Here is a 26,147-nt window from a genome sequence, read left to right as displayed (position 1 = left end):
ATGTAATGCGCTGTGATGATGCTAGAATTAGATCACTTGATGTAGTTGAAGTAGGACAAGCTGGAAGAGAAAAGTGGATCACTGGCTCACGAGCTTGATGATCCTGAGACACATGCGATCAGAGAACACGTAATCCAAGTCGGGGGTCGATCTGGCAGAAACCCCTCCGACGCTAAAGTCAGGCGTGTTGATAGCAAAAGTCGTAGAGAGAATACGAGCAGCTGTAATATTGAACGTATCTTAAAAAATGAGTTAGAACATTTATTTATGCCTCGTCGATTGGGCTTGAGCTGGTTTATTGAGATTGTCGGGTCCAAACCTTATCTTAAGGCGATTGGGCCTTCGTTGTAGTGGGCTTCAAACTTGGGCTCGTGGCCCAGTAGGTTAAGAAATTGTAGGCACATTGGATTGGCCTAATTAGGCATATCATTAAGTCCTCCACTCTCGAGTTGGAAGGGGTGCCGGATCGTGTCGAGAATAGATAGTCGTTGTCGTAGAATAATAATAATATATTATTATTCCCCTTTTTATTTATTTTTATTTGTTTGAGGGGAGCGCATGACGCGCGATAGGGAGCGAGCCCGCGGTGCGACGCGAGCGAGATACGTGGTCTGCACACTTGGGACCAAATGTGGGTCTTCTTGATACTACCAACGAGGTTGGCACTACTAAACGGCGTTTTGGACGCCAAGTCGTAGATTTTGGGAGCGACGAGTCACTCAAGTTGAGTTCATCGAGCGACTACGAGGGGTCTGAGCAAGTTGTCTCCTCGTGGGAGTTGTTTCGCCGTGGGATAGGGATGTTGGGCGTGTTATCTCCTCATGGGAGTTGTCTCGCCCGTATCTTCGCGACACAGGTGGGATCAATGAGAACATCATCTGATGGATGGAGCCGGGCATTTCTAATGAGGGAGAAGAAGTAGAGGATGCCGATGATGCGGGCACCGATCTAGTGAATGATGTTGAGGTAGATGATAATCCCACTATTGGTACTTGGTAGGATATATGTTCCCCTTGTATGTGGGCAGAGTACTTAATTTATCTTCATACTTGGAGTAGATTGGTATGCCCACTATTTTTTAGTTTGAGGTTTATATTGTTTGACATTGTCAATGGTTTGACGCGTTGCTTGTATGTGTTTACATTTAGCCTTGTGCGTGATGTACTTATGAGGGAATCAGTCTCTCGGGGTTTTTTTTTCATGGGTATCGTAAGTATGTTAGGACCGTGGCCACGTTTTAAATCAAGGACCCGTTACAAACAAGTAAAGAAATTTAGGCATTCAAGCTATCGAGGCTATATAGATCACCATAATATCTCTAAGTGTTTCCAGGGTTCTAGTAATGTTAACTTGAGCTGATAATCGTGTAGTGAAACAGTAACAACGGTGAGAATAAGAAGAAGAACTTGTTTTATTCGTTGATTGAAAGCTTGAATGTTACAAGCCTACTTGAGGCAAAGGGAAATAAACATGTAGGGAGCGAATCACTCAAAATAACAAAATCTATACTAAATAGAAATTTTAGGTGCTTCTTCCACATCGGTCTTGCGCTTGTAGCTCCGAGCGGCTTTGATCCTCGTGGGAGTTGTCTCGCAGTGAGGGGCCTACAAGAGTGGAGGCTGGTGGCGCAATTGATGTAGAGAGGTGAGAGGGTGCACCATCCTTGGGGTGGATAGCCCCCCAGTTTAGGATGATGCGATCACTAACTCTGCTCCGAGCAGCTTTGCTCCTCGTGGGAGTTGTCTCGCAGTGAGGGGCCTACAAGAGTGGAGGCTGGTGGCGCAATTGATGTAGAGAGGTGAGAGGGTGCACCATCCTTGGGGTGGGATAGCCCCCCAATTTAGGATGATGCAATCACTAACTCTGTTATGGGCTCGAAAGACTCCAAGTGTCATTGACATTATTGGAAGTCCTCGGGCGTGGAAGGAAATTGTTCCAGAGTTGTCGACGACTGCTGTCGGTCATCTCGTCGCCAGGTGTCGAAGTGATCATCATCTCTTTTCCTCTTAATAACTCCTCCAGAGTTGTTGGAGGTCTTCCCGCGATAGATTCCTTGAATCTACCTCGCTTTAAGTTTTGTTGAATAATTCCAGAGAGCATGCCTCCTCCCATGTTAGGAACATCATGAGCTGCCTCTACAAATCGTCGAATGTAGTTGCGTAGGGTTTCGCCATCTCTCTGGGCGATAGTGAAAGGTACGCGGGAGTCTTAGCGTACGTTTTGTTGATGGCGAACTGGTTAGTGAAGCAATCCGAGAGTTGGGAGAGAGCTTCACTTGACCCATTGGGCAAGGAGTTGAACAAGCTCAGGGCTCATTTGGAGAGCGGGAACCTTTTTCATAACGCCGCATCAATAGGGTCATATAGTTCCGCCATGGCGTAGAACTTTTCAAGGTGCTCATGTGGGTCACTAGTTCCATCGAACTGCAGCAGACCCGAGACCTTTACCCTTTGGGGTAGCATCTCACTGAGTATGGTGACAGTGAAGGGACTGCGCCTTACTGGACCTACTGCCTTTACACCAATTGGATTGCCTAAGTGGGGAGTGGGGTTCGAGCGAGATACCCGACTACTGATTTCATCCCCTCCATCATTGAGTGGAGGAGCTTACTGGCTATAGGCGTTGCCTCTTGGAGGTGAACGTGGTTGTTGTTGCCTCGTTCGTGCCTCTTGGCGTTGAGTGGATTGTTGCATCAGAGACCTAGGGTCTAAGGCAGATGCCGACGACACAATTGTTTGGCAGTCGTTATCCTGCGCTGGTGGAGGTGGTTTTACCATGGGTGGAGCCGCATGAGGAGCGTTGGCTCCGGCTGTGGCGATGTATCGTGCTTCAGTGACGAGCAGAGGTTTCAGCTATATACGTTGAAAGGCCTCCTCGGTTATCTGAACCATTCGATGAGCGGGAAGAAGTTGATCATGTTGAGGATCTAGTGGGACATCACGACTAGGGTCTCGTGGTGGATCCCGATCACGAGGATGAGGAAGTGGCAAACCAGAGTTTCTACGAGGTGGGAGGTTTTTAGCAATGTCACGCTCCCCTCGAGCAGATGTCTCAAGGTCATCTTGCGCACGTTGAAGGGCCTCCTCGGTTATCTGAACCGCTTGAGGAGCATGAAGAAGTGGATCCTGTTGAATCCCTAGTGGGGGCTCATGGGGAGGGACTTGTGTTGGAACATAAATGCGGGGAGGGGGAAGCGGTAAGCCAGAGCCTCGCCAAGGCGGGAGATTGTTAGCAGTGTCATGTTCCCCCTGAGCAGATGTCTCAAGGGCATCTTGCGTGCTACGTGATCTAGTATGCCTTCCCACAGACGAAAACCATTATGAAGAAGCTAGAGTTGGATCACCTGATGTTGTTGAAGTAGGGTGAGCTGGAAGAGTAAAGTGGGTCATTGGTTCACGATCTTGATGACCCTGAGACACCTGCGATCAGAGAACACGCAAACTAAGCTGGGGGTCGATTCGGCGGAAACCCCTCCGATGCTCACGTTAGGCGTGTGGATAGCAAAAGTCGTAGAGAGAATACAAGTAGTTGTATTGTTCGAATATTGAATGTACCTTAACAAATGAATTAAAACAATTTTTTTATACCTCGTTGATTGGGCTGGAGTTGGTTAATTGAGAATGTCGGGTCTGAACCTTATCTGAAGGTGATTGAGCCTTCGTTGTAGTAGGATTGAAAGTTGGGACGTGGCCCACTAGGTTAAGATATTGTAGGCCCATTGGGTTGACCCAATTAGGCATATCACGCTGCTACTTTTCGAAGATGCATGATGGCTATTTTCACCAATATGGTGGAAAATGACTTAGAAGTATTTATGGATGACTTTTCATTTTTCATTGATACGATTGAAACTTGTCTCGACATGCTAGCTAAGGTTTTGCGCATGTGTGAAGAAACCAACTTGGTGTTAAATTGGGAGAAGTGCAACTATTGTGCACGAAGTGATTGTGCTTGGGCATAAGGTGTCTCGAGAAGGCTTGGAGGTGGATAGAGCAAAGATCGCAACAATTGAACAACTTCCGCCACTAATTTTGGTCAAAGAGATCCGGAGCTTTCTAGGGCATGCTGGCTTTTATCGGCGTTTCATCAAAATTTTCTCAAAAATCTCCACGACATTATGCAACCTACTCGAGAAGGAGAGGAAGTCCAATTTTGACGGTGAGTGTCTTCAAGCGTTCAATGAGCTTAAGAAAAGGTTAATGTCAGCTCCTATTATTTTTGTGCCAAATTGGGATGAACCGTTTGAGCTTATGTGTGATGTTAGTGATTATGCGGTTGGTGCTGTCTTTGGTCAAAGGAGAGATAAAAAATTTCGGTCAATTTATTATAAGAGATAAAAAAAAAATTCGGTCAATTTATTATGCTAGTAAAAATTTTAATGATGCTCAATCGAATTACACCATTATGAAAAAAGAGTTACTAAAAATTATGTTTGCCTTTGAAATGTTTCGATCTTATCTTTTAGGTCCCTAAGACTATTGTGTTTACTGATCACTTTGCTCTTAAAAAATATTTGAAATAAAAGATGCAAAACCTAGACTTATTAGATGGATCTTAATGTTACAAGTATTTGACAACGAAATTCGTGATCGAAAGGGTAGTGAAAATTAAATAGCCGATCACTTATCTAGGCTTGAGAATTAAGTGGATGAAAACGAATTTTTGCGTTAAGGAAAGCTCTCCTAATGAACACTTGCTTGTTGTTGATAGAGAAGTACCTTGGTTTGCCGATTATATGAACTATTTAGTTAGCCAAGTACTTCCACCCGATCTTAATTTTAATCAAAAGAGAAATTTTTTGCATGATAGAAATTTTTTGCATGATGTGAAATTTTATTTTTTGGGGAAAACCTTTTCTCTTTAGACAATGCAGTAATTTATTGGTGCGGAAATGTGTTTCAGAGAGCGAGCAACAAGATATACTATTTCACTGCCGTGACTCGGATTATGGAGGGCACAAATAGCAAAACGAAAAAAATGGCAACCTGGTTCCTCGGATCAAATAGCAAATGAAAATTTGTAAATTGCAAACGATTATAGGACTAAACCTATGGCAAGCGCTATAATTTGCAAACCTGTTGAATTTGCAATTTCGGATTTTCCGAAACGGTCGTCAGATTTTGTTTGTCAATCAATTGGGGGAGGAAAATGTGGGATATTATTTAGGGGATTTATTTTTGGGTCCATTAGATATAACCCATTAGTCTTACAAATAATAGGGGTAGACCCAAACTCAAATTTGTCATTTTGATAAAAACCCATATTTTTCTAAATTCCACCAGTACCCTCAATCAAATCCCACAAATCACGTTATTTTACCTTTTGAAATGATATCAAATCCCTCCCTATTTTCCCGTTAAAACACTATCCCCACAAAACCCACTACCCAATTCTTCAACCTAAAAAAAAAACCAGAAAAAATATACGGTGAAGATAGCACGCTATACGGTGGATCGACGTTTCTGCACTCCGACCTCTCTGGCATTGGTACGTCTTCGCCGCTTGTTGAAACGCCATCACCCATCAATATGTTGATCTGTTTTTGCTTAATCGACTGTGACGTTGGTTTAGTTGCAAATATTTTCTGAATCGCCTACCGAAATCGAGCCCTAAATCTTTGGTGTTGCAACGGCCGATGGGCAGGACATCCACCAGAAGTGGTAACCCATGTCAATTTTTATGTTTAACTGCAAAGTGGTAGTCATCTTGTCTGTTTTTTTTGGATACTCAGGATTTATTTACTTATGTTGCAGGCGACGAGGTATAAAAAATGGCAGATGACATTATGCTACTAAAAGCGGGTAATATGTGATTTCCCCTAATTCTACATATCAGATAGTTATATAATCGATTAAGATATCAATAATCGATTTTGTGTTTTTACAGCATCATGTTTGACCATAGTATAATTAACCTCATGGGTTTATTCATATTATACAATGTGATTAGATATTATGTATGTGATAGTTGGTTAATACAGTCTGATAGTATATTATAATAATCTGGTAACTTGTTCTGCATTGTTATATCATATTACATACTGTGTTAGTTCGTTATTATACTGAGATAGTATATTATAAAAATTCTGACGGCGTGGTATGCATTATGATAGCGTGTTACACTAAGATAGTATGTTAATATAAAATTGTGTTGTTATGAAGTAATAGTTTGAGTGTATATATATGTGTAGTAATATACCATTAGTTTAGCTGAAATTGTTAGTGTCTTAACCGCACTGCAATTCTAAATATGCATGCTAGTGTATTTATACAGTCTACTGATATGACCTATTGGTTTATGTGTATGTTGTGCATTTATATAAATATATTATGTTTCGTTACTGTCATATTAAACTTGTATTTACATATGTAACTTTAACAGTATTCACATGTGCATTTAGATATGTACTATAGTCTGTTTGTTCATTTACATAGTCTAATAATCTGTATGTACATTATCATAATGAACTATGCTAATATATGTATCGATATTTGTTGCATGTTTGTGAGGCTGATACATACACACTTTTATATGATTTACAGCCGAATCGGACATAATGGCACAAAAAGAACTAGATCAAGGCAGCTGGACTAGACAATTCCGATCCAGCCTACATTCAACAGTAGACTTCTTTGCAAATGTCAGTCTGCGAAAAGTGCATTACAAATGCCTGAAAAAGACGCCATTCTACCGGCTGATTTTACCGTTTGCCAAGCATGAAATATCCATCTCGCAAGTCACATAGACACAAATCGGCACAGTCCTGATATGAAAACATAGAACAAAACAGACAAGGTGTTCAAGATTGGAGGAAAAGAATTACATGTCTCAGAGGAAGATTGCAATCTAATATTCGGAATCAAATCGGGTGCAAGAAGCATAAATATTCCCAGAAGCACAAAACCAGAATTCGGTCTAAACAATCGTAAATTTAGAGTTGAAGAAAAAATAAGATTGGGGATGTTAAAGCCTAAGATGATGGAATACATAGATAGTAGGGATGACGAGGATGTTGAGGATGTGGTTCGTATCATCATACTTCATGTATTTGCATCCTGTTTTTTTGCAACTTCCGGAGACCAAGTCAGCTGGTGGATGGTGCTGCTGTGTGATGAACTCTTCAAACTCTCTGATTACAATTGGGCAGGGTACATTGTCGAATTCCTGATGAAATATGTGCAGTCAACAGAACCATCATTAGTCCGTGGGTGCACAACGCTATTGTTGGTATGTCAACATAATTGACTATACATTAACTCATACTCAACTCTGCATAATAATATTTTGTTAATGCACATAACTGTCCCGCGGTTCTAAATATGCATGCTCGTATATTCATTTGAAAACATAGTGTACCATTTTCTCCATATAGTATATTAATGTAATCTTAATAGTACATATAAATAGTCTTAATAGTATATTAATATCTAACATATAGTCGATTGCTAACACTAGTTTGCTTCCTCAGTTCTGGATGTGCGAGAGGATAAATATCATTGAACCAATCGTTGCTGATGCTTTCCCAAGGTTCCAGAAATGGAATCTGAAAACACTGGGGACAACACTTGAGCACAAAGCCATCAGAGACATCCACAACGATGAAGTGTACGAACCGGCACTTATTCAAACAGAAGAAGAAAATGCGTTCTTCAAGAAGGAATCATCTGCTGTGGAAAAAAGCAGTAAAAAGAAAAGACAGTTTAAAAATAAGGAACACAAGAAAGGCAAAACCGATGACACATGCACCAGTTCTGAAACAGGCGACAATACTCAAAGTATCAATGTCCCAGAAACATTCATGAAGAAATTACGTGAGAAGTCGTCAAAAAATCGTCGTCTTTCCAAGCTTGCACTTCAGTACGAGACCGAATCCCATATACTGAGAGAGAAGAACAAACATCTTGAATACCTCTTGGCCAAATACGCACCAGCCGCAGAAGTGAGTCATGGGGCGTCGGCCCAACCCAGAGACCAAACTACAAAAGACAAGTTAACTGCCGAAACACTACGTTGCGCTGCACTCGAAGAACAACTAACTGTTATGAAACAATCTTACGAAGACTTAGAAGCAACAACAACATTGTTGAAGCTACATGTAGAGGCCCTGACAGCTGACAACAACAGCCGCAAACTATCCAGTAAAGGGCTTCCAGACTCGAGTGACGTACCTGATACCAAATTGCACGAATCTGCTGCTAAGTCAACCACTTCCATGATGACAGGCTCGACTTCAAAAGCTCCCACAGAAGACAGTATGCCATTTTTCCGGTTGCTGTCACAAACGCAAACCGACAATAATGAAACATCAGAAGAACACGATGATCCTTTGCCACTGACGTACGTTGACGAGACTGAGATACAGCTCGTCGATCTCATAACTGATGTAACATTGCTAAAATACATCAATAAGGAGAAGAGTCAGACGATATTCGACCAAAGCGAGCTAATTAAGCAGCTGAAACACACAATATCCTGTACAAAAAATTCTAGCAATTCTCGTGTCATTTCAGCTGATCAACTGAATGAATCCTTCGAGATTGATGGGGGGCTCGAGGACTCCAACAGCAAAGGCACAAACAATGAAAGTCGTGTGGGCACATTGGACAAATCTGATGACAAATTAATCTTACCACATGACAACACAGAACATGACGAGGGCAAGGAAAAAATCCTCCCCATATCTGAGAGAACACGGTCTAAACATCCTGCTGTAACACCAACAACAGTTTCCAAGGTTGTAAAGATCAGGTACAGAAAACTCAAGAACTATCGGAACATGTCAGACAATAACAGGGCTCTACTGGACATCACTGTGGAGGCTGCTGCGAACAAGGAATAATAAGTTTCATTTAACCATATTTTGTAATACAATTTAAAAAAAATTCCCTCCACTAACACATTTTATTTACATTCATTTAACCAAAGCACAAAAGTATGGACAAGCTCAAATGGCAGCAAATTTGTGTGTATCAAGGATTTGGTGCAGAACATTACGCACGGGGAAATCTCCACACTTGTAAGTCTAAAATTATTTTAGACTGTGGTGTCCATGTTCTCTACTGCATAAAGCAAATTTTTCGTCAACAACCAATCGACCTGAGCAGCGCAAGTTATGATTTGACTAATAATATGCGCAAAGAGATTGTAGAGACTTTCTTGGAAGGGGTAACAAAGAGTATGATGCATAGCCCAGTCAACATTCTGATAATGTGGTATCAACAAGTTTTCTGTATGACACACATTTCAGTGTAGTTTTACATTCACAAAACTTATTTTTGAATATTATGTGAAATATGATGTTTTCAGTATTAACTTATTGTCAGGAATTTTATGACTAAATTCAATATCTGTGTTTCCTGTATGCTATCTCTATGAAATTTTGAACACATAGTATATTACATACATGGTAATAGTATATTATGTTGATAATAATAGTGGTCTAATATGGTACTCAAATATATATAGTAGTGAATTGTACATCCTATATCACTGAATTGTCTGCACTACTTTCAACCACACAAAAAACAAACATGTGATGAATAGCATATTACTTCAATCGATGAAATAATCTCATCACGATTATGATTTGACATTATTATACATAAAAATTTCATATAACAGTCGCCTGTATTATTCAACCACATAGTACATTAATGATTTCAATATAGTACATTAATGATTTCAATATAGTACATTAATCTGCTATGATAGTATATTACGGTTGTAGTAGTAGTATGAAATTGTGTTACAAACAATATATCACTAAAATAGTACAAACCAATATGTCGAATTAAAATGACAAGAACGTTGGAACAAAACCAACGTAAAGTAATTCGAACATGACCAATAAAATAATTAAACACATCATAACACATTCAAACCAATATGTCGAGTTAAAAACAGTCTAGTACATTAATAATCTCATAATAGTATAATAAAATGGTAATAGTAGTATCATACGGTATTCATAATAGTAAACTAATGTATTACAACGTTTAACACCCAACTAAAGTTACAATGCCATTACATCATAAACACGACATTAATTAAACATATCAATTCTTAGGGGGGTTTGGAAAATAACAACCATCGGAATCAATTGAATTCATTGAGTTTATGTCCTCGTCGCTATCATCAGGAATGCAATCCATTTCTTCGTCGGACAACTGCGCAATGCCTGCATTCAATTCCTCGCTTCCAGTGGTGTCAACGGCTCTAACTAGTTCACCCCCACCCCCTGTTCTAGCATCACCAGAAACAATACCTTCATTATTATTACGAACTTGGGGCGACCCATTATTCTCGACATACAAACAAAACCAACACATGTTGCAGCCTATTTGATCATAAAAAATCATCATGTGCCTCGAACTACGACAATTGTCACTGTTCGAGACACCACCATCATCCCCGTCGATAATTGCCCGAAAACAAAAATAGAATCATTTTAAGCATAAAACATCAACCTTAAATAAGTAATGGAAAAACGTAAATTATAACAATCACTTCCTACAAGTCTTCTTGTTGTGATTTCCTTGGGCTTTGCAACGATTACAAGTCATTTTCTGGGAGACACACTCACCCTGCGATGGAATCCTTTTCCTCTTTGGGCAACCACGTGTTGGTTTAACTTCAGGTGGTCCAATTACAGCAACATCAAGATCTGAAACTTGTCTCACAAATGGTATAATTGAACCCGAATAACTCTCCTTGAATGTTGATCTATGGTACCATCTATCAATATAATCATACGCAGCAAGTCCGCAACGAAGTTCAACGAAGATAACAGCAGCAGGATGTGCGCATGGAAACCCATTGATTTTCCATAACCTACAAGAGCAGGTCCTTTCTCCAAGATCAACAACATCATTTGGCGACGAAAAAACTTCGAAGACCTGCATAGACGATCTTTTGCATATCCATGATCGCCCCTTGTCAACAGCCTCCTTCGATCTCTTCTCGGTCTTTTCACACAACACAGTCGTCCATTTATTGCCATCACATAGCCTTTTACACAGTTGCGTCATTAACAACAACCTTATGCCATCAATCAGACTAGTTATCGGCAAGTGACGTTGCTTCTTTATTTGACGATTCCACGACTCACATCCATTAGAAGTCATCTGTCCATACCTATGACCCTCGCAGTAAACATTAGACCACTTCTCTTTGGGAAGATCATCTAAGAAATTGCAAACTTTCGTCCCACCAGTAGTCTTCAGCTTGTCAATACATCGATCAAATTCTTCCTTAGTTGTCGCATAAGCACATGCCGCAAATTGTTGCAACACCGTCTCACGAAAGCCCGCTGGAACACCCCTAAACCTGTATTTCAATTTGTTCTGCAAATGTTTGTAACAATGTGTCCAAACAGTCAGGAAAAATGTTCCTAACACCCTCAACGATACCGTGGTTGCGATCCGAAACAAAATTGAGCGTCATATCATTTCCAATAGCATCCTTAAAATGACTCAAAAACCAAGCCCAATTCGAATCAGTTTCCTCACTTACAATTGCAAATGCAATAGGAAACAAACCTGCACATACGAAATTAAACCAAATTCATTACACCATTTGTAACTGTTTTATAAATCGACTATGCAGATTAATAAAGAAACTCAATTGTACTATCGTATGACAGTTAATAAACTATCACATAACTGTTAAAATACTATTAAAGACCAATGCAGTAAGATCATTACCTTCATCAACATCTTTACCCACTGCACTAAGCAACACTCCCTTGTATCTACCTTTAAAAAACGTGCCATCCAGCATGACAACGCATGACAACAGGACGACAAAACTTGAATCCATCCAAACACGCTGCAAATGCAAAAAAACACCGTCGGAAAATCTGCTTCTCAACCTCAACATCAAGATGAAAGATACTACCAGGATTTGTCTTCCCCGTTTCATCGAAATAAGATGGAAGGTACGAATATGAAGAAGTCTCGTCCCCAAAAATCCTTCTTCTTCCCGCATCAGTAGCCCTCCACGCAACCCAATAGCTTATGTCAATACCAAATTTATCCTTCACTTGGCTCTGAATTTCACATGGGGTTATAGCCGGCATTGCACGTATGTCGTTTTCAATCAGGTCAATGATGACAACTGAATTCAATCTTCTCTTACTAGTTGTTCCAAAAAACATTCCACATTGATGATGTTTATTGTACGACCGAATATAGCAGTAATCATTTGATTTATCCACAGATGCATGTATCCTCCACGAACATTGGCTAGCATTTTTGAAATGACACTCCGCTGTAACTCTCGTTGTCTCGTTCTTAACATATGAGAATTAAAGTCCCATCTCAATAGAGTATTTGATAAGCGACTTTCTGAACTCACGAACGCCGCCTTCAAAAAACTGACCTACATCCTTAATCAAATATGCCCAATCCGCACTCAGTAATCTTCTGCCTTTCACCTTCTCCACCACTCCCTCTACATTGAGTTCATTAACAACCACACTTTCATCATACAACACAACAGGGAAGCCACCAACCTCTGCAGGTAATACATTCCGTCCAGGCAAACCTACAGGTTTTCCATCAATGTTAACATCAATACAATCCAAGAAAAGCTCTGACAACATTCAAACATCGATATCATGTCCTCGTCGTCAGCTAAGATACATTCACCAATGCCATCCAGCCTATATGTCATGCTTATATCCCATCCATCGAGTTGTGGCCACTTTGAAATAGCAAATGCAACCAATGAACCGCGAGAAAACCCATTCGAACACCTCTTTATAGCAACCAACCCACCAAACCTCAACAAAATCCGTACGAAATTAGCCATCGGAATAAACCTAAAATCATCAAATAAAATAAAAAATGCAGAATACGAAAAATTGATTAAATAGACTACCAAATACATTTCAATGACAAAAAATTAACATCATCAAATGAACTTAAAAAATGCATAATCCAAATAATTTAAAATAGACTACGAAATATATTTCAATGTGCTACCGAATACGTTAAAATCGACTGATGTAAACAAACAAAACAACTATCAATCGGGTTCAAGTACTTCATCAACACGACCACATCAAAAACATTTATTTCGATTACTGCGTAAACCAACTACGACACTCATATAAAATAACTCTGGCCAGACTACGTGAACTCTACTCTTGAAAATACGTGAATCCTCCTCCAAGACAACCATCATCAGACAAAAATAACGATGTATATGTGACGACGTAATTTTTTTACAAAACGATCTACTTTAATACCAATTGAATCAACATATGAACGCAAATCTTATAATGGCTAACCACCATAACACAACAGCACTTGCACATGACAGCGAAAAAAAAACGAACAGAAACTGTTCATACTCACGTAATGATGAAAACGATGAAAACGCTCAGATCCGAAAATACTACGACGCCGGTGAAAAATTCTTCGAAGACGATTTTTGTACACGATTTGATAACGATGAACACGATGAAACAACCAATATACTCACGTAATTTTCATCCGTGATTATAGGCAACGCATCGGCAATCCCATATCACGTCTATAAGGAAAAAACTGCACTCCAAAAATAAAATTGGGGTATTATAGGGAAATTAAATAATATATTGTGCCAAGTTGGCATAATTAGGTGTATCTCAAAAAAGGAAAAATTAAATGGATCTACCTCATTACAAAATCTCAACAGGAGGTTATCCCTAATAAATCCTTTATTTTTTCATAAATTGTTTGGGGTACTTTTGACACCTTAAAAATGAGTTAATAGCATAGACCCCCTGTGTAATTTCGAATTGCCATAAAACACCTTGTGTTAAAATAATTAGCAAATATCTCCCTATAATGTGTTTTATATAGCACACAGCCACTTTTATCAAATTTGGATGTTGACTTCAAGGAAATGACGAAACTGCCCCTATTAATTCTTTAATAATATTTCAGCTACCATCTTCTTCCCGTAGCCCCCCACCCAACTAAAATTCTTTACCAGACAAAGCACCACCACATCCATCCCCCAATCCCACCTGCCCCAACTCTTCCTACCTGTCAACAGTGCGCCGGCGCGACTACACTAACGGTATCACGTCGTGACGGCGTCGATTTTGATTTCTCCTTGATGAGAAGTCGGCAAAAAATAAAAATTAAAAAATCCAATTTAAATATCTCCGAAGCCCTTCGCTGGAGGATTATTGAGGCGAGTTTTGCTTCGATTTGTTCGGATTTGTGTCCATCTATTGGGAATTTGGATTCTCAGGTGTTGTGAAGGAAGCACCAGAGAGATGTTGGTTTACTTGTGGTGGCATTTGCGGGCGGTGATAGGGTATTGTCGAGAGTTATGGTGAGGTAAACGGGGATACAGTGGAAGGGGCGGTCCTAGACGGCAGGAGAAGTGGTAGGGGGCTGCGTAGCGGAGATGGGTCATGGGAGAGCTGGGGTTTGACATTATAGTGGTGGTTTTAGGTGTAGTGAAGAAGAGGGCATTTCATAAAATATGAGGGACTGAATTGATAATTTGGAAAACTTTAATTTGGGCTTATTCAAATTTTGGGGGTGGGTCTGTAATTTTTTAAATTTATCAAAGGGTATTTAAGTTTTTGCCGGTGAAAAAATACAACCCAGTCTCACAACCCGCGCGTGCGACGTACGATAAGCTGTTAGGGACTTTATTAGCTTTGACTAAATTTCATAGGGGGGTTCTTGCTAATATTTTTAACACGGGGACTTTTTTAGCAATTAGAGATTACACGGGGTGGTTCTTGCAAAAAACCCCCTTAAAAATAATAAATTTACCAAAAATTGAGTCTTATTAGTTGGATCTATAACAAATTGCCCCAAAAAAATTATGGGCTTAATCAGCTAAAACCCTTAGTAAAATGGACTCTTATTAATGAGTAATTTTAACTTGTTTTAAAAATATACAAGTAGTGGAGTTGAAGTGTTTTTCTGGAAAGGAGCTGATGATAGCAGCAATACAATATAGTCATCGTCATGTCAATTGAGATCAAACTCTCTCGATTCAACCGCATCTATCGCCCCGATGTGCGTTCTCTCTCTCTCTCTCCCTAAATGCTTTTATTGAAATATCATCCTTATGTATGTATTTGATCTTTTATGTGAGCTGAATGATTGTTGAAAAATGAAAGGAAATTCTGGAAGGCAAGTTAATCGCGAGGCTAACTTCTGCAATATCCTACCAATCAATTCGCCTCACCGTCAATGGCACTGTTAATTTGCAGGTCCTTCTATATTTACCTGTTTTCCTTTTCCCCCCCTAAAGGTTATCGATTTTAGCTAATTGTTAATTTTTTTTTTTTATGACTGTGTATTGTTACTAAATTCACAAATGATTGAAAAATGTTAAAGGAATGATGTAGCGATTATCCGTGAAATTTTTAGGTTCGCGGGGGATCAGCTGGAGTTGTCGAGTCTCTCTACGGCGTCATTAAGCCGATTCCAATTGTGTAAGCATCGTCTGCTTATATCTGTGAAATGCTGTTTAAAGCTATTGTCTGGCAATAATTTTGTGGGATTCTTATATTTTATTTAACCATTTTTGGAGTAAGTCGGGATTTAATTCACTTATCGTGGTTCACTTCGAAAAGAACCAACACATTGATTTATAGTCAGTAGTTACTTTAGTTTTCGAGCTCCCCTGAGATATTAAAGTTAATATCTTAAATAATCAAAGGTTTTGAGGTTACATGGTTTGGACGGTGTTTAGTTCGCTGGGCACCAATACTTTTCCTTTTACTTGGATTTTCAATCTGAAGATGAGTTTTTCTCTAGTTTCGTAGGCAAAGAACGATGAAAAGAAACATAAAACATAAGCTGATCAATGCGTTTTGCTTCGTTATTAAGTTTCTTTTATGTTTGCTGCAATTGATTTTGACAATGTATGAGCAGGAAGAAGGTTGTTGATGTTAGATCATCTGGAAAGATTGGATCAGGTATTACCGAGGTATGACGTTAGTGCTTAAGATGTTCGATTTGTACTGTGCTAGGTGTTGGAAGTTCTTTTTGAATGTGTACATGATAAACCACTAATGCTGTGAGCTAAATCTTCCGTAGAAGCAGTGTCTGTGACATATCATAAATCTTTTCTTTTGAATATTTAAATGATGGAAGAACTTTCTCCTTACCAAGTTAGCTGCAGTAAAGGATAAGGGGTAATGTCAACCCAACTATGACGGCTGTATTTTGAGCTATAGCGAATCGATAGAAAGCGATGCGAGTTTAAATATGACAAATAGGTTTAGCCTAAATGGAAAAGGAAAGGCCATCTTGTTTTTTATTTGTTTGAGAATGTGATGATTGGTGTAGTTATGAATGCTTGAGATTTTTGTTTTTTTTTTTTTTTTTTTTTTTTTTTTTTATAATTCCTTCCAAAGATATAGAGATGGTAGACGTGAAAACAAAAACAAAAACAAAAAACCAAAGGGGTCTTAAAATGTACAAACTATTTAATTACTGACATTTAGAATTAGAAATTCTGGGTTACTACAAACTTATGACCTTCCATATTCATAGTTGAGAACCAAGATATAATCTGTAGATGAGACTTAGAACAATGAAATAACATAAGTAGTAAGAAACTTATGTGAATGTGAGTCAAATATGTAATTCAAGGGTATTGAAGAATGTTGGCGTGATATTAAAGCATTTCTGGTCTGTCAAAAGACTTCTTTTTCCCCCTTGTCTATGTGTCACGATGCAAATAGTACTTTAATTAACTTCGTAGCTTGGATAAAAATTAAAAGTATAATATGTTTGGACATAGAATCAGTACAGCGGAGTCCGTGAAATCTCATGTTGCCTTACTGAATTGTAGACGATTTGATTTTGGAAATTAGCTTCATTAGAAAATTAGTATCAGTAGTTGATGATGTGTCTTGAGCTAATGCAATGATTATTCACTAATGCAATGATTATTATTTTCTAACTAGCTTTCGTATATTATTCTCGGTAAAACACAATATCCTGACAAATCTTGTTAATATTTAATGCGTGTTTATCTTTCTACTAGATACCATTTTCTGTGATCCTAAAAGACCCGAAGGAAGAGAATCTGGAAAAGTTTTACGAAACCTTCCATGGAGGCAATATCAGCATCCAGGTAATTATTTCTTTGTACCTGCTGTGGTATTATTCTTTTATTAACATATAAAAATTCATTCGCTCAAATTTAATAAATGCCATCATAGTATCTTATAACTGTAGATGTAGTGAGAGGATACTTGCACAAATCCTTGTCCGCAACAACAGAATTCATTGTTGAAAGTGAAAAAGGTAAGCACGAATTCACTCTGTATACATGGACATAAGCTATGTTGGCACGTATGCGTAGGTGTTGACTCTTTTTTCTGTTACATTTTCAGACAATCTTCCACAGAAACCCGTTTCTCCAGAAACGGTCATATTTTATATTACGCAGGATACCCAAAAGCATGCATTACTTCCTGAACTTAAATCAGGTTCGGGTTCTTAGTCATTTATTTCCTATCTTTGAGTTTAATTTTCATATCACATGGCTTTCATATGACGTGATGATAAAGTGAAAGCCTAATCACATTGATTAATCTGAATAGGTGGTTTCCGTGTTACGGGGAAAATATGCACTCAATGTTCATTAGTGGATCCTCTTGTTGGAGAGTTAACCGTCGAAAAATCAGCAATTCCTATTCAATCCATTGACATCCACTTGCTTCGAGTCGAATCAATTTTGATTGGAGATAGGATATCAACAGAATCTACTTTGATGCAAACTACTCAGGCATTTACCCTTTTCCTCGATTACTTTTGAAGTCTAGATATTGGTTGATGAGCTGTCATTAAAGGTTGTTTCTCTTTTTAGATAGCAGATGGAGATGTTTGTCGTGGCTTGACTCTGCCCATTTACATCATTCTTCCTCGTCTGTTGACTTGTCCAACAATTTTCGCTGGGTAGGTGTTCGATTTTACGATTGTACCCTTTTTTGGTATTTGTCTCTTATTTGCGCACTCGAAATGCTAATTATAGAATGTATGCATGCTTCAACCGTGAGTGTAAAACAATCTCGAATAATTTAAGGTAGTAGACTATTGGATGTTCAACTAATTTGCATTTTGTATTAACTATCTAACCATAACTACGTATGTCAATTTGTACTTACTATGTGAACTCCTCCTTTGCAGTCCATTTTCGATTGAGTTCAAGGTCAGCATCGTAATTACTTTCCTGTTGGATCAATCTAAGAAACACAAGAAAGTCGCCGACCCAAAAGCTCCAAAATCATGGGTAGGTACCGAACTTTTATATTTATTGGCATTAGCAACTGCATCCTGTGCTTTATTTTTGAGAATGCATATACAATAGAGCCTCGATAAATTAATACTCGATAAATTAATAACCTTGATTAAATAATAGTTTCTCTCGGTCCCGACTGGGTGATAACGTGTCAAATTATTAACTCGATAATTTAATAATTCGCTAAATTAATAGAATTTCCCTAGTCCCGACTGTATTAATTTATAGAGGTTCAACTGTATTCATTTATGTCCTTGTTCTTCAAATTTAGGTGGCAATGGAAAGTGTACCGTTGGAACTGGTCCGCACAATGTGAGAGATACTTCAACAAGGTAACTATCTTATTAAGTCGGATCCCAACAAAATGGACCAATAACTGGTTCTCGAAACTCACAATTCTATTTTTTCTATAAATATATGATAATTCTCGTTTTCGTGATCAGAGTTATATTAGATGCTTGGGGAGACAACATAAGCAGTCAGATATGTTCGCGACTCTGGTTTTTTTACGTTAGTATTTGCATCATGCAAATACTGTTACATTGGATCGATATTTTATGCGTTAGATACTATTAACAATTGCACATAACATCAAGAGTTACTGGGCGTGTTACAAGGGGAAAACGCCTTTGAATCCATTCCTTTTTTTTTTTTTTTCTTTTTTCTTTTTTCTTTTTCTTTTTTTTTTTCCCTTTTTCTAGTAGCTTTATATCAGGCAATTGCATCTTCTCTTTTCAAAACGAAAAAAAAAAAGAAATGGTCTTGTAATTGGCCATTACAATACAGTTAAACCTCTATAAATTAATACAGTTTGGACTAGGAAATTTCTATTAATTTAGCGAATTATTAAATTATTGAGTTAATAATTAAACACGTTTTCACCCAGTCGGGACCGAGATAAACTATTATTTAATCAGGATTTTTTAATTTATCGAGGTTCTATTGTATACTCATTCGAAGAGATTCTGACCTTCGACTGCACAGGGAAAAGCCTCAAAATACCACAATTAGATCAAGCATTGATAGTTAACAGACACATTGGGATACATATTTAGCGTCGTAGACGCTACATTTGGTCCCGACGGGGAGGAAATGAAAAATAAAAGGAAACATATTGAAAAATAAACACAAAGTTGTAGCAGTTGCTACAAACAAAAGTTAAGCTCAATATTTTCAAATTCCGATGTAATTATTGAAAAGTTAGAAAACCAACTTTTATATTCGTGCAAATCATCAATCTCTCCAAATTACAATAATATTGAAGATATATTGCAATTTGCAAGCTAACCCGACAAACATATTTGTTTGACTTTTCATTTGTAGCAGATACATCTCGTGCTGATTGCTATAAACACGGCTCTTTCACATGTACAAACATTAATAATATGTGTGTGCAGTGTGTATGTATTTTAAAATGTCTGAAAGGGCATATTGGTAGGTGTTTATGATGAAGACCTTATTGTTATCAAATGCCAATTGCTGACTAAGTCGCTAATTAGACAACTTAATTCACACCACATTTAATCATTCCACCTTAATTACCATTTTGACTTTGCTCTTCTTGTTTGTGTCCAAGAAATCACCAAATTTTCTTTTAGCATAATCTGCTAATCGAAAAAATTGTTTATCGAAAAAAGATGGCTGTAGCTTATGCAGCTTTAGTTTCTCTCACTCATACTCTTGATCAGATCCTCCTCCACCCACCTCCTACCCTTGATATCATTTTTGATACAGATCAGATTCAATCTCTACGAGATAAGGCCGAGTACATTTTGGTAGATTTTTTCGAAAATTATACAAGTAGTGGAGGCAACAAAGAGATGGAAGACTTGGAGACGATGATCGGTGTCGCAGCATATGAAGCAGAATATATCGTTGAGTTCAATGTGATGAACCAAATTCTTGGAAGATCTTCAGCCGATAGAGAAGAAAGCTCCGATCTCTTGTATGAAGGTGTAAAAATTTCAATACGAGAGTTCCTTTTCATTGAGAAAAAGTTGGTGAAATTCAAGAAAGATATGCAACGACCTAATAACTACTACTTAACAACAACAAAAGCTAGTTCTTCTTCTTCATCAAGGCCTCTTCTTCCGGCCGGTGGCAAAAACAACATGGTGGGATTCAACAACCACATGGATGAAATTATGGGCGCTCTCTCCACCAACGAATCTAATCTTCGGATCATCTCTATTGTTGGAATGGGAGGCATAGGTAAGACTACCCTTGCCTCTAATGTTTTTAACAATCCCTTTGTGGAGCACTTTCAGCTACGTGCTTGGTTTACGGTATCCCAGGAATATACTGACAAGAAGATTCTCCTAGGCCTTTTGCATCAGATTAACAATACATATATAAATGCACATGAGATCGATGATGATGATGATGATTATGCAATAGGAGACAGACTGCACAAAACTCTATTTGGGAGGAAGTATTTGATAGTAATGGATGACAGTGGGATATCAAAGCATGTGATATGGTAAAAAGGTTCCTTCCTGATAATAATAATGGAAGTCGAATCTTGGTAACTACTAGGCTGATGAAGTTGGCTGTAGATATTGGATCTTGTAGCCCTTATCAACTGAATCTTCTAGATATATCACAGAGTTGGGATTTACTCCGTGAAAAGATATTTGCAGAAGAATGTTGCCCCGATGAATTGGAGGGAACTGGAAAAAGTATTGCAAAAAAATGCAACGGACTTCCATTAGCCCTTGTTGTGATTGCTGGGGTTCTTGCAAAGTCCAAGACGGAAGAACATTGGGTGTCAATTGAAAAAGATGTAACTTCAGCAGTAAACAATCAAGATGATGAGTCCTGCATGAAGATACTATTGTTGAGCTATAATAACTTGCCTATACATCTAAAGCCTTGTTTCCTTTACTTTGCCGTGTTTCCTGAAGATCATATCATCAATGCGGAAAGGCTGGTCAGGTTGTGGGTTGCTGAAGGATTTGTTAGGCAGTGTGGGCATAAAAGCTTAGAAGAAATTGGAGAGGAGTACTTGGAGGATCTTATTGATCGAAATCTCATTTTGGTCGATTTGAGGTCAATTATGGGAGAAGTGATCGACTGCAACATTCATGATGTTTTAAGTAACCTATGCAGGAAAGAAGCTCAGAAAGAAAATTTTATTCTCTCGTTCGCTAGAAAGCTTTATAACCCCGATATTTTAACTTTCATGAAGATCACACCACGTCTCAGCATCAATGGTGGAAAATGGAAAGGGACGAAACATAAGCCATATACATCACAGATACCTACACGGTCTTTGTTATGCTTCTCTAAAGGGGCTTCAACTGATTACACGGCTCGTCGGTTTCCATTACTACGAGTATTGGATGTAGTTGATATATATCCCAAAGATGAGATTCTACAGCTAATTAACTCAAGGTATGTTTCTTGCATGTGTCCGACGATGTCGATGTCGTCTTCAATATCCCGACTTTGGAGCCTACAAACATTAGTTGTTGATGGAGAGTTGATTCTGCCAGGTGAGATATGGCAGATGCCCCAACTTCGACATGTTGAGGGAGATAGTATTATTCTTCCCGATCCTCCACCTCCAGATGATGTCCACAAAATTATACTTCTTGAGAATCTACAAACACTTTCTACAGTAGTAGATTTTGAATGCACTGAAGCGGTAATTAATAGAATCGCTAATGTGAAGAAGTTGGAAATTGTTTGTGGGACAATTGGATCTAATTGTTTAAGGAATCTTGGACTTCTCCATAAACTCGAACAACTTAATCTGGAATTAATTACTGGTACTAGTTGCTGTGGAGAAATTGTCTTCCCAAGTTCACTTAAAGTGTTGGTGTTAAGTGAATGCAAGATTCCTTGGGAAGATATGTCTGTTGTTGGTTCGCTGCCCAAGCTTGAAGATCTCGAGTTACAGAAGAATGCTGCTGTAGGGCAAAAGTGGATTCCAAAAGAAGGGGAGTTCACTCGACTGAAGTTCCTATGGATTCACAAGTGTGAATTGGAGATATGGGAAGCAGACAATACACATTTCCCATGTCTAGAGCAACTACATCTTGGATACTTAAACCTCAAGGAGATCCCTTTGGATTTTGACGAAATATTACCACTTCGAGCAATTAACTTAGATCACAATAGCAGCAATGACCTTTGGGCTTCTGCAAATGAAATATCAGAGCGACGAGAGAACCTAGGTTACGATGCTCTTTATGTTCAAAAGTTTACATTTGGAGAGCTCAAAATTTGGGTGAAGAGAGGTATTAATCTTGCTGTTGGTGGTGGAGATCCTTATGTTGTTATCACGATGGGCAATCAGGTTTCGTGTTCCTACTTTTTGATGGTTTTTTTTGTTCATTAATGTTATTTTCACCCTCTTCATAATATTCTTTTAGATATAAAAGGATAACAAATTTGCATTAAATATTTTGTGGTCCAAATTTTCAAAAACAAATTTGCAATTTAGTATAAATATTTATGATGCAGAGTGTGGAGACTCGTATTGTGACAAATGATGTTCATCCTATATGGGATGAGGTACTCACAATTTACGTTTTAGATCCTAGCCGTCCAGTTTCTCTGGTGAGATTCTCTAATTTAAGATAAAAATAAATTTGGCAACTAGTTTTGCAATATTTATTTCTCACCATTTTTCTTTGTAGATCCAAAATCTGTAGTTTCAAATATGTTATGTGTATATGCTGATTCATAGTTTGTGTATAATGGTTGAGCAACATCTGTAGTTTACGTTGTAGACAGTGCGAGACCACAACAAGTTGAGCAACATGGATAACAAGATGGGTAATGCAGTGATTGATATTAAACCATTAGTAGAAGCCGGTTTGGTGCATCAAAATGGCCTTCCAAACGGTACAACAATCACAAGAATATTGCCTTCAAGCTCCAATTGCCTGTCTAAAGAAAGTTCCATTGTCTTGAAAAATGGGATAGTAATACAGGACATGTGCCTGAGATTGGAAAATGCCGAATGTGGCCAAGTCGAACTTCAACTCCGGTGGATGGATTAAATAGAATCTGGTAAAATCGAATTTCGGTCGAGTGGTTGAAGTTCCTACTTCCACTAATTTAAGGGTGTGATTGGATCAAATTAAACATTGAGTAAAATAGTGAAATTGCAATGTAAAATAATTTATACGTTTAACGAAATCATAAATTTAAATGGAAATTTTGTTTTATTGTAATTTCGGACAGGTATAGTAATTTTTTTTAATTCAGAGGAGGTATAGAAGAAGAAGAAATAAATGCAACATCAATTTGATTAGTAAAATCGAAATGGCTAGTCCAAATAATTGGAGAAGAATGTAGTAGAAGGTGACTCGTTGGAGGTTATATTGCCGCAGTTAGTGAATCTTCAAGTTTCGAAGCTCCATACATGAATATCATAGAGGATATCGAGCGGGCGAGTGAGTGGTTTGAGCATTTTTGGATACAACACGTTTCAGGGGAGGCCAAATAAGTAGCTCATGAAGTAACAACTTTGTCGAAGACGGATAATTTCTCTATTTAAGTGATCTATGTAGGAGATAAGCTCACAAAGATAATTTTATAATCCTTTCAAAACTCGTAACCACAATGCTTCACCAGATCCGCCTCAGAATTAATGGTGGCCAGTGGAAAGACATGACACTAACGACATCTATTCGGTCTTTCTTAACCTTCTTTTATGTGAATTTGTCTACTTATACTGCTCGCCGGTCTTCGTTACTACGGGTATTGGATGTGGTTGATAGATATGTCTCTTGCACGGGTTTGATCTTTATGTCGTCGTTTATATTATCCCGGCTTTAGAGCCTACAAACCTTAGTTGTTGGTGGAGAGTTGACTCTACCTGTTGAGATATGGTAGATCCTCCTTCACGTGGCGAAAAAATCACAATGCTTGAAAATCTAAAAACACATTCAATAGTCAAAGATTTCAAATATACTAAAGAGGTAACTAAACGAATCCCGAATCTGAAGAAGTTGGGAATTGTTTATCCGGCAATTGGATCTTATTGTTTAAGCAATCTCGGCTTTCTCCATAAACTTGAATCACTTAGTCTAGCATTTGTTGGTACGCTTGGTCTTTCCAAGTTCACTTAAAAAGTTGGCCTTAAGTGAATGCAAGAGAAGATATGTCTATTGTTGGTTCATTACCAAATCTTGAATTTCTCAAACTGCGGTCGAATTCCGCCGTAGGGAAAAAGTTGATTTCAAATGAAGTGTGAGTTGGAGATTTGGGAATCAGACAATACACATTTCCCATGTCTTGAGCAAATACATCTCGGAATCGTGAGCGTGAATGAGTTCCCTTCACATTTTATTGAAATATTACCGCTTCAAGTGATCGACTTACACCGCTGCAAAAATTCCCTATTCGACATCGGTAAAGGAAGTATCGGAGCAACGAGAGAACGTAGGATACGATGCTCTTCAAATTCGAGCTTTAATGCCTGGACTGCTCAGAATTTCTGTGCAGAGAGGTATCAATCTTGCTGCTCACAATTTACTATATATAAATGATTGCGCTGCAGATTCTGAAGACTCGTGTTGTCAGAAAGACTGAATGGCATGAGTCAACCAGTTTCTGTGGTGAGCCTCTTTCGTTAGCAATAAAATTAAAACAAATTATTAGGTTGTGCTATTGATCCTTCTGGTTCTAGACTAGATACACGTTTTAAAAAAAGAAAATTCAGTTTGATATATCAAGAACAAATTTGAGCTTTCTAAAATCAGATTTTTTTGTTTTTCAATTGTTTTGAGTTTGAATACTAACTAATGCAGTTTTAGTGATCTCAAGATTTGAATCTTCTGCCTCTCTCTCAATGAAAATTCGGTTCGGTATTTGGTAATTTGTTTTTTGAATTCCGATATTCGGTACGGTACCGTACCGTACCATACCGAATACCGAAATATTTAATATATATTTATTTTTTTCTTTTATTTTAAATCCTTTAAGGTTATAAAAATATTCTAAAATACTTATAGATTGATAATGTTTTCCATTATTTACATTAGCCTCTATTTGTAATCACTTTATGTTTTTAGAGCCGGTTATTGAAATTTGAATGTCAAATTCAAAATTATTTCGTTGAAATTGTTATTTTACCTTTTTTAAAATAAGAAAATATATTTCGGTTTTACAGGTACCGAACCGTACCGAACCGAATAATTCGGTAAAAAACCATAGGAACCGAAATATATTTTCTCAGAGCCGGTCCTGAGGGGAAGCCAGATATGCCATCGCTTAGGGCTCCATTTTAATGTGGGCCCCAAAATTAAATAAAAGAAAGCCTAATATATATATATATATATATATATATATATATATATATATATATATATATATATATATATATATATATATATATATATATATTTTCTTATTGGAAACCGCAATACATATATGTTGATTCTATGTGTACGTATGGTTGTAGACAGTGTACGACAGAAACATGTTCAGTGCAGATGAAAAGATGGGAGACGCAGAGTTTGATATTAGACCATTTGTACAAGCGTTTAAGATGCATCCAAATGCCCTACCACACGGTATAATAAGCACAAGAATATTGCCTTCAAGCTCGAATTGCTTGTCTGAAGAGAGTTTCATTTTCTGGAAGGATGAATATCTAATGCAGGATATGTGCCTCAGATTGAGAAATATCGAATCCGGCCAAGTCAAACTTCAGCTGCAATCGATTGATATTCTTCCAGGCTTCGAATAATTTTATTTTTTTATTATTTCCTCCTTTCTTTTGTTTGGTTTTTCGTATTTATGTTGTCATTACCAGTTTCATATTGTGAAATTTAGTGTGAGATTTAGCATATCAGATTAATTAATCCTTAATAGTTAATTTTATCAATTTTATTTCATTGATCATCAACATGCATGGT

General features: G+C 37.9%; 3 protein-coding genes across 7 annotated transcripts in view; 2 read left to right on the top strand and 1 right to left on the bottom strand.

Moving 5' to 3' along the window:
• Positions 1-10,055: 10,055 nt before the first annotated feature.
• LOC105972771 (uncharacterized) lies at positions 10,056-12,672 on the bottom strand. Its single transcript, XM_012997751.2, has 7 exons — positions 12,642-12,672; positions 12,383-12,543; positions 11,870-12,289; positions 11,703-11,826; positions 11,428-11,537; positions 10,583-11,342; positions 10,056-10,336 (listed from the first exon to the last, which is right to left on the bottom strand). The coding sequence occupies exons 1-7, from the start codon at positions 12,670-12,672 to the stop codon at positions 10,056-10,058; spliced, it is 1,887 nt and encodes a 628-aa protein (XP_012853205.2).
• A 2,165-nt stretch (positions 12,673-14,837) lies between these two features.
• Positions 14,838-26,147, top strand: part of LOC105972824 (uncharacterized) — an 87,937-nt gene continuing 76,627 nt past the window's right edge. Inside the window, exons 1-12 of one of the 3 annotated variants that reach the window (XM_012997804.2) lie at positions 14,838-15,029; positions 15,134-15,226; positions 15,387-15,451; positions 15,894-15,948; positions 17,014-17,103; positions 17,192-17,276; positions 17,366-17,461; positions 17,576-17,760; positions 17,842-17,930; positions 18,162-18,264; positions 18,545-18,605; positions 18,717-18,930. In XM_012997804.2, the coding sequence (XP_012853258.2) occupies positions 14,979-15,029; positions 15,134-15,226; positions 15,387-15,451; positions 15,894-15,948; positions 17,014-17,103; positions 17,192-17,276; positions 17,366-17,461; positions 17,576-17,760; positions 17,842-17,930; positions 18,162-18,264; positions 18,545-18,589 (957 nt within the window). In that variant the 5' untranslated portion in view covers positions 14,838-14,978 and the 3' untranslated portion in view covers positions 18,590-18,605; positions 18,717-18,930. Of the gene's footprint in view, positions 15,030-15,133; positions 15,227-15,386; positions 15,452-15,893; positions 15,949-17,013; positions 17,104-17,191; positions 17,277-17,365; positions 17,462-17,575; positions 17,761-17,841; positions 17,931-18,161; positions 18,265-18,544; positions 18,606-18,716; positions 18,931-26,147 lie in introns of those variants that run through there. The other 2 variants (XM_012997805.2, XM_088816807.1) reach the window with 2 other exon arrangements.
• On the top strand, positions 19,632-23,456 carry LOC105972772 (putative late blight resistance protein homolog R1A-10). 3 transcript variants are annotated; one of them, XM_088816806.1, is made up of 3 exons: positions 19,632-22,573; positions 22,741-22,836; positions 22,998-23,456. In XM_088816806.1, the coding sequence occupies exons 1-3, from the start codon at positions 20,750-20,752 to the stop codon at positions 23,007-23,009; spliced, it is 1,932 nt and encodes a 643-aa protein (XP_088672932.1). In that variant the 5' UTR covers positions 19,632-20,749; the 3' UTR covers positions 23,010-23,456. The 3 variants fall into 3 exon arrangements, with proteins under 3 accessions (XP_088672932.1, XP_088672931.1, XP_012853206.2); XM_012997752.2 differs by having other exon boundaries at positions 19,633-22,573; positions 23,010-23,456; XM_088816805.1 differs by lacking the exon at positions 22,741-22,836 and having other exon boundaries at positions 23,010-23,456.

The sequence above is a fragment of the Erythranthe guttata genome, chromosome 4 (assembly GCF_056151865.1).
Source record: "Erythranthe guttata isolate IM_541 chromosome 4, IM_541, whole genome shotgun sequence".
NCBI classification, from domain to species: Eukaryota; Viridiplantae; Streptophyta; class Magnoliopsida; order Lamiales; family Phrymaceae; genus Erythranthe; species Erythranthe guttata.
Note: the sequence above shows the minus strand (reverse complement) of the source record. Positions and strands in the feature narration are given on the sequence as shown.

Excerpts from the sequence above, each read along its gene's own strand:
- LOC105972771 (XM_012997751.2), bottom strand. The coding sequence starts at position 12,672 with ATGACATATAGGCTGGATGGCATTGGTGAAT. Across the intron at positions 11,343-11,427 it reads ATGATATGACGCTCAATTTT|AACAAATTGAAATACAGGTT; the intron begins GTTTCGGATCGC and ends AAACATTTGCAG. Across the intron at positions 10,337-10,582 it reads GAAAAGGATTCCATCGCAGG|GCTGCAACATGTGTTGGTTT; the intron begins GTGAGTGTGTCT and ends ATGATCAAATAG.
- LOC105972772 (XM_012997752.2), top strand. The coding sequence starts at position 20,750 with ATGGTAAAAAGGTTCCTTCCTGATAATAATAATGGAAGTCGAATCTTG. Across the intron at positions 22,574-22,740 it reads TTATCACGATGGGCAATCAG|AGTGTGGAGACTCGTATTGT; the intron begins GTTTCGTGTTCC and ends TTTATGATGCAG. Across the intron at positions 22,837-23,009 it reads CTAGCCGTCCAGTTTCTCTG|ACAGTGCGAGACCACAACAA; the intron begins GTGAGATTCTCT and ends TTTACGTTGTAG.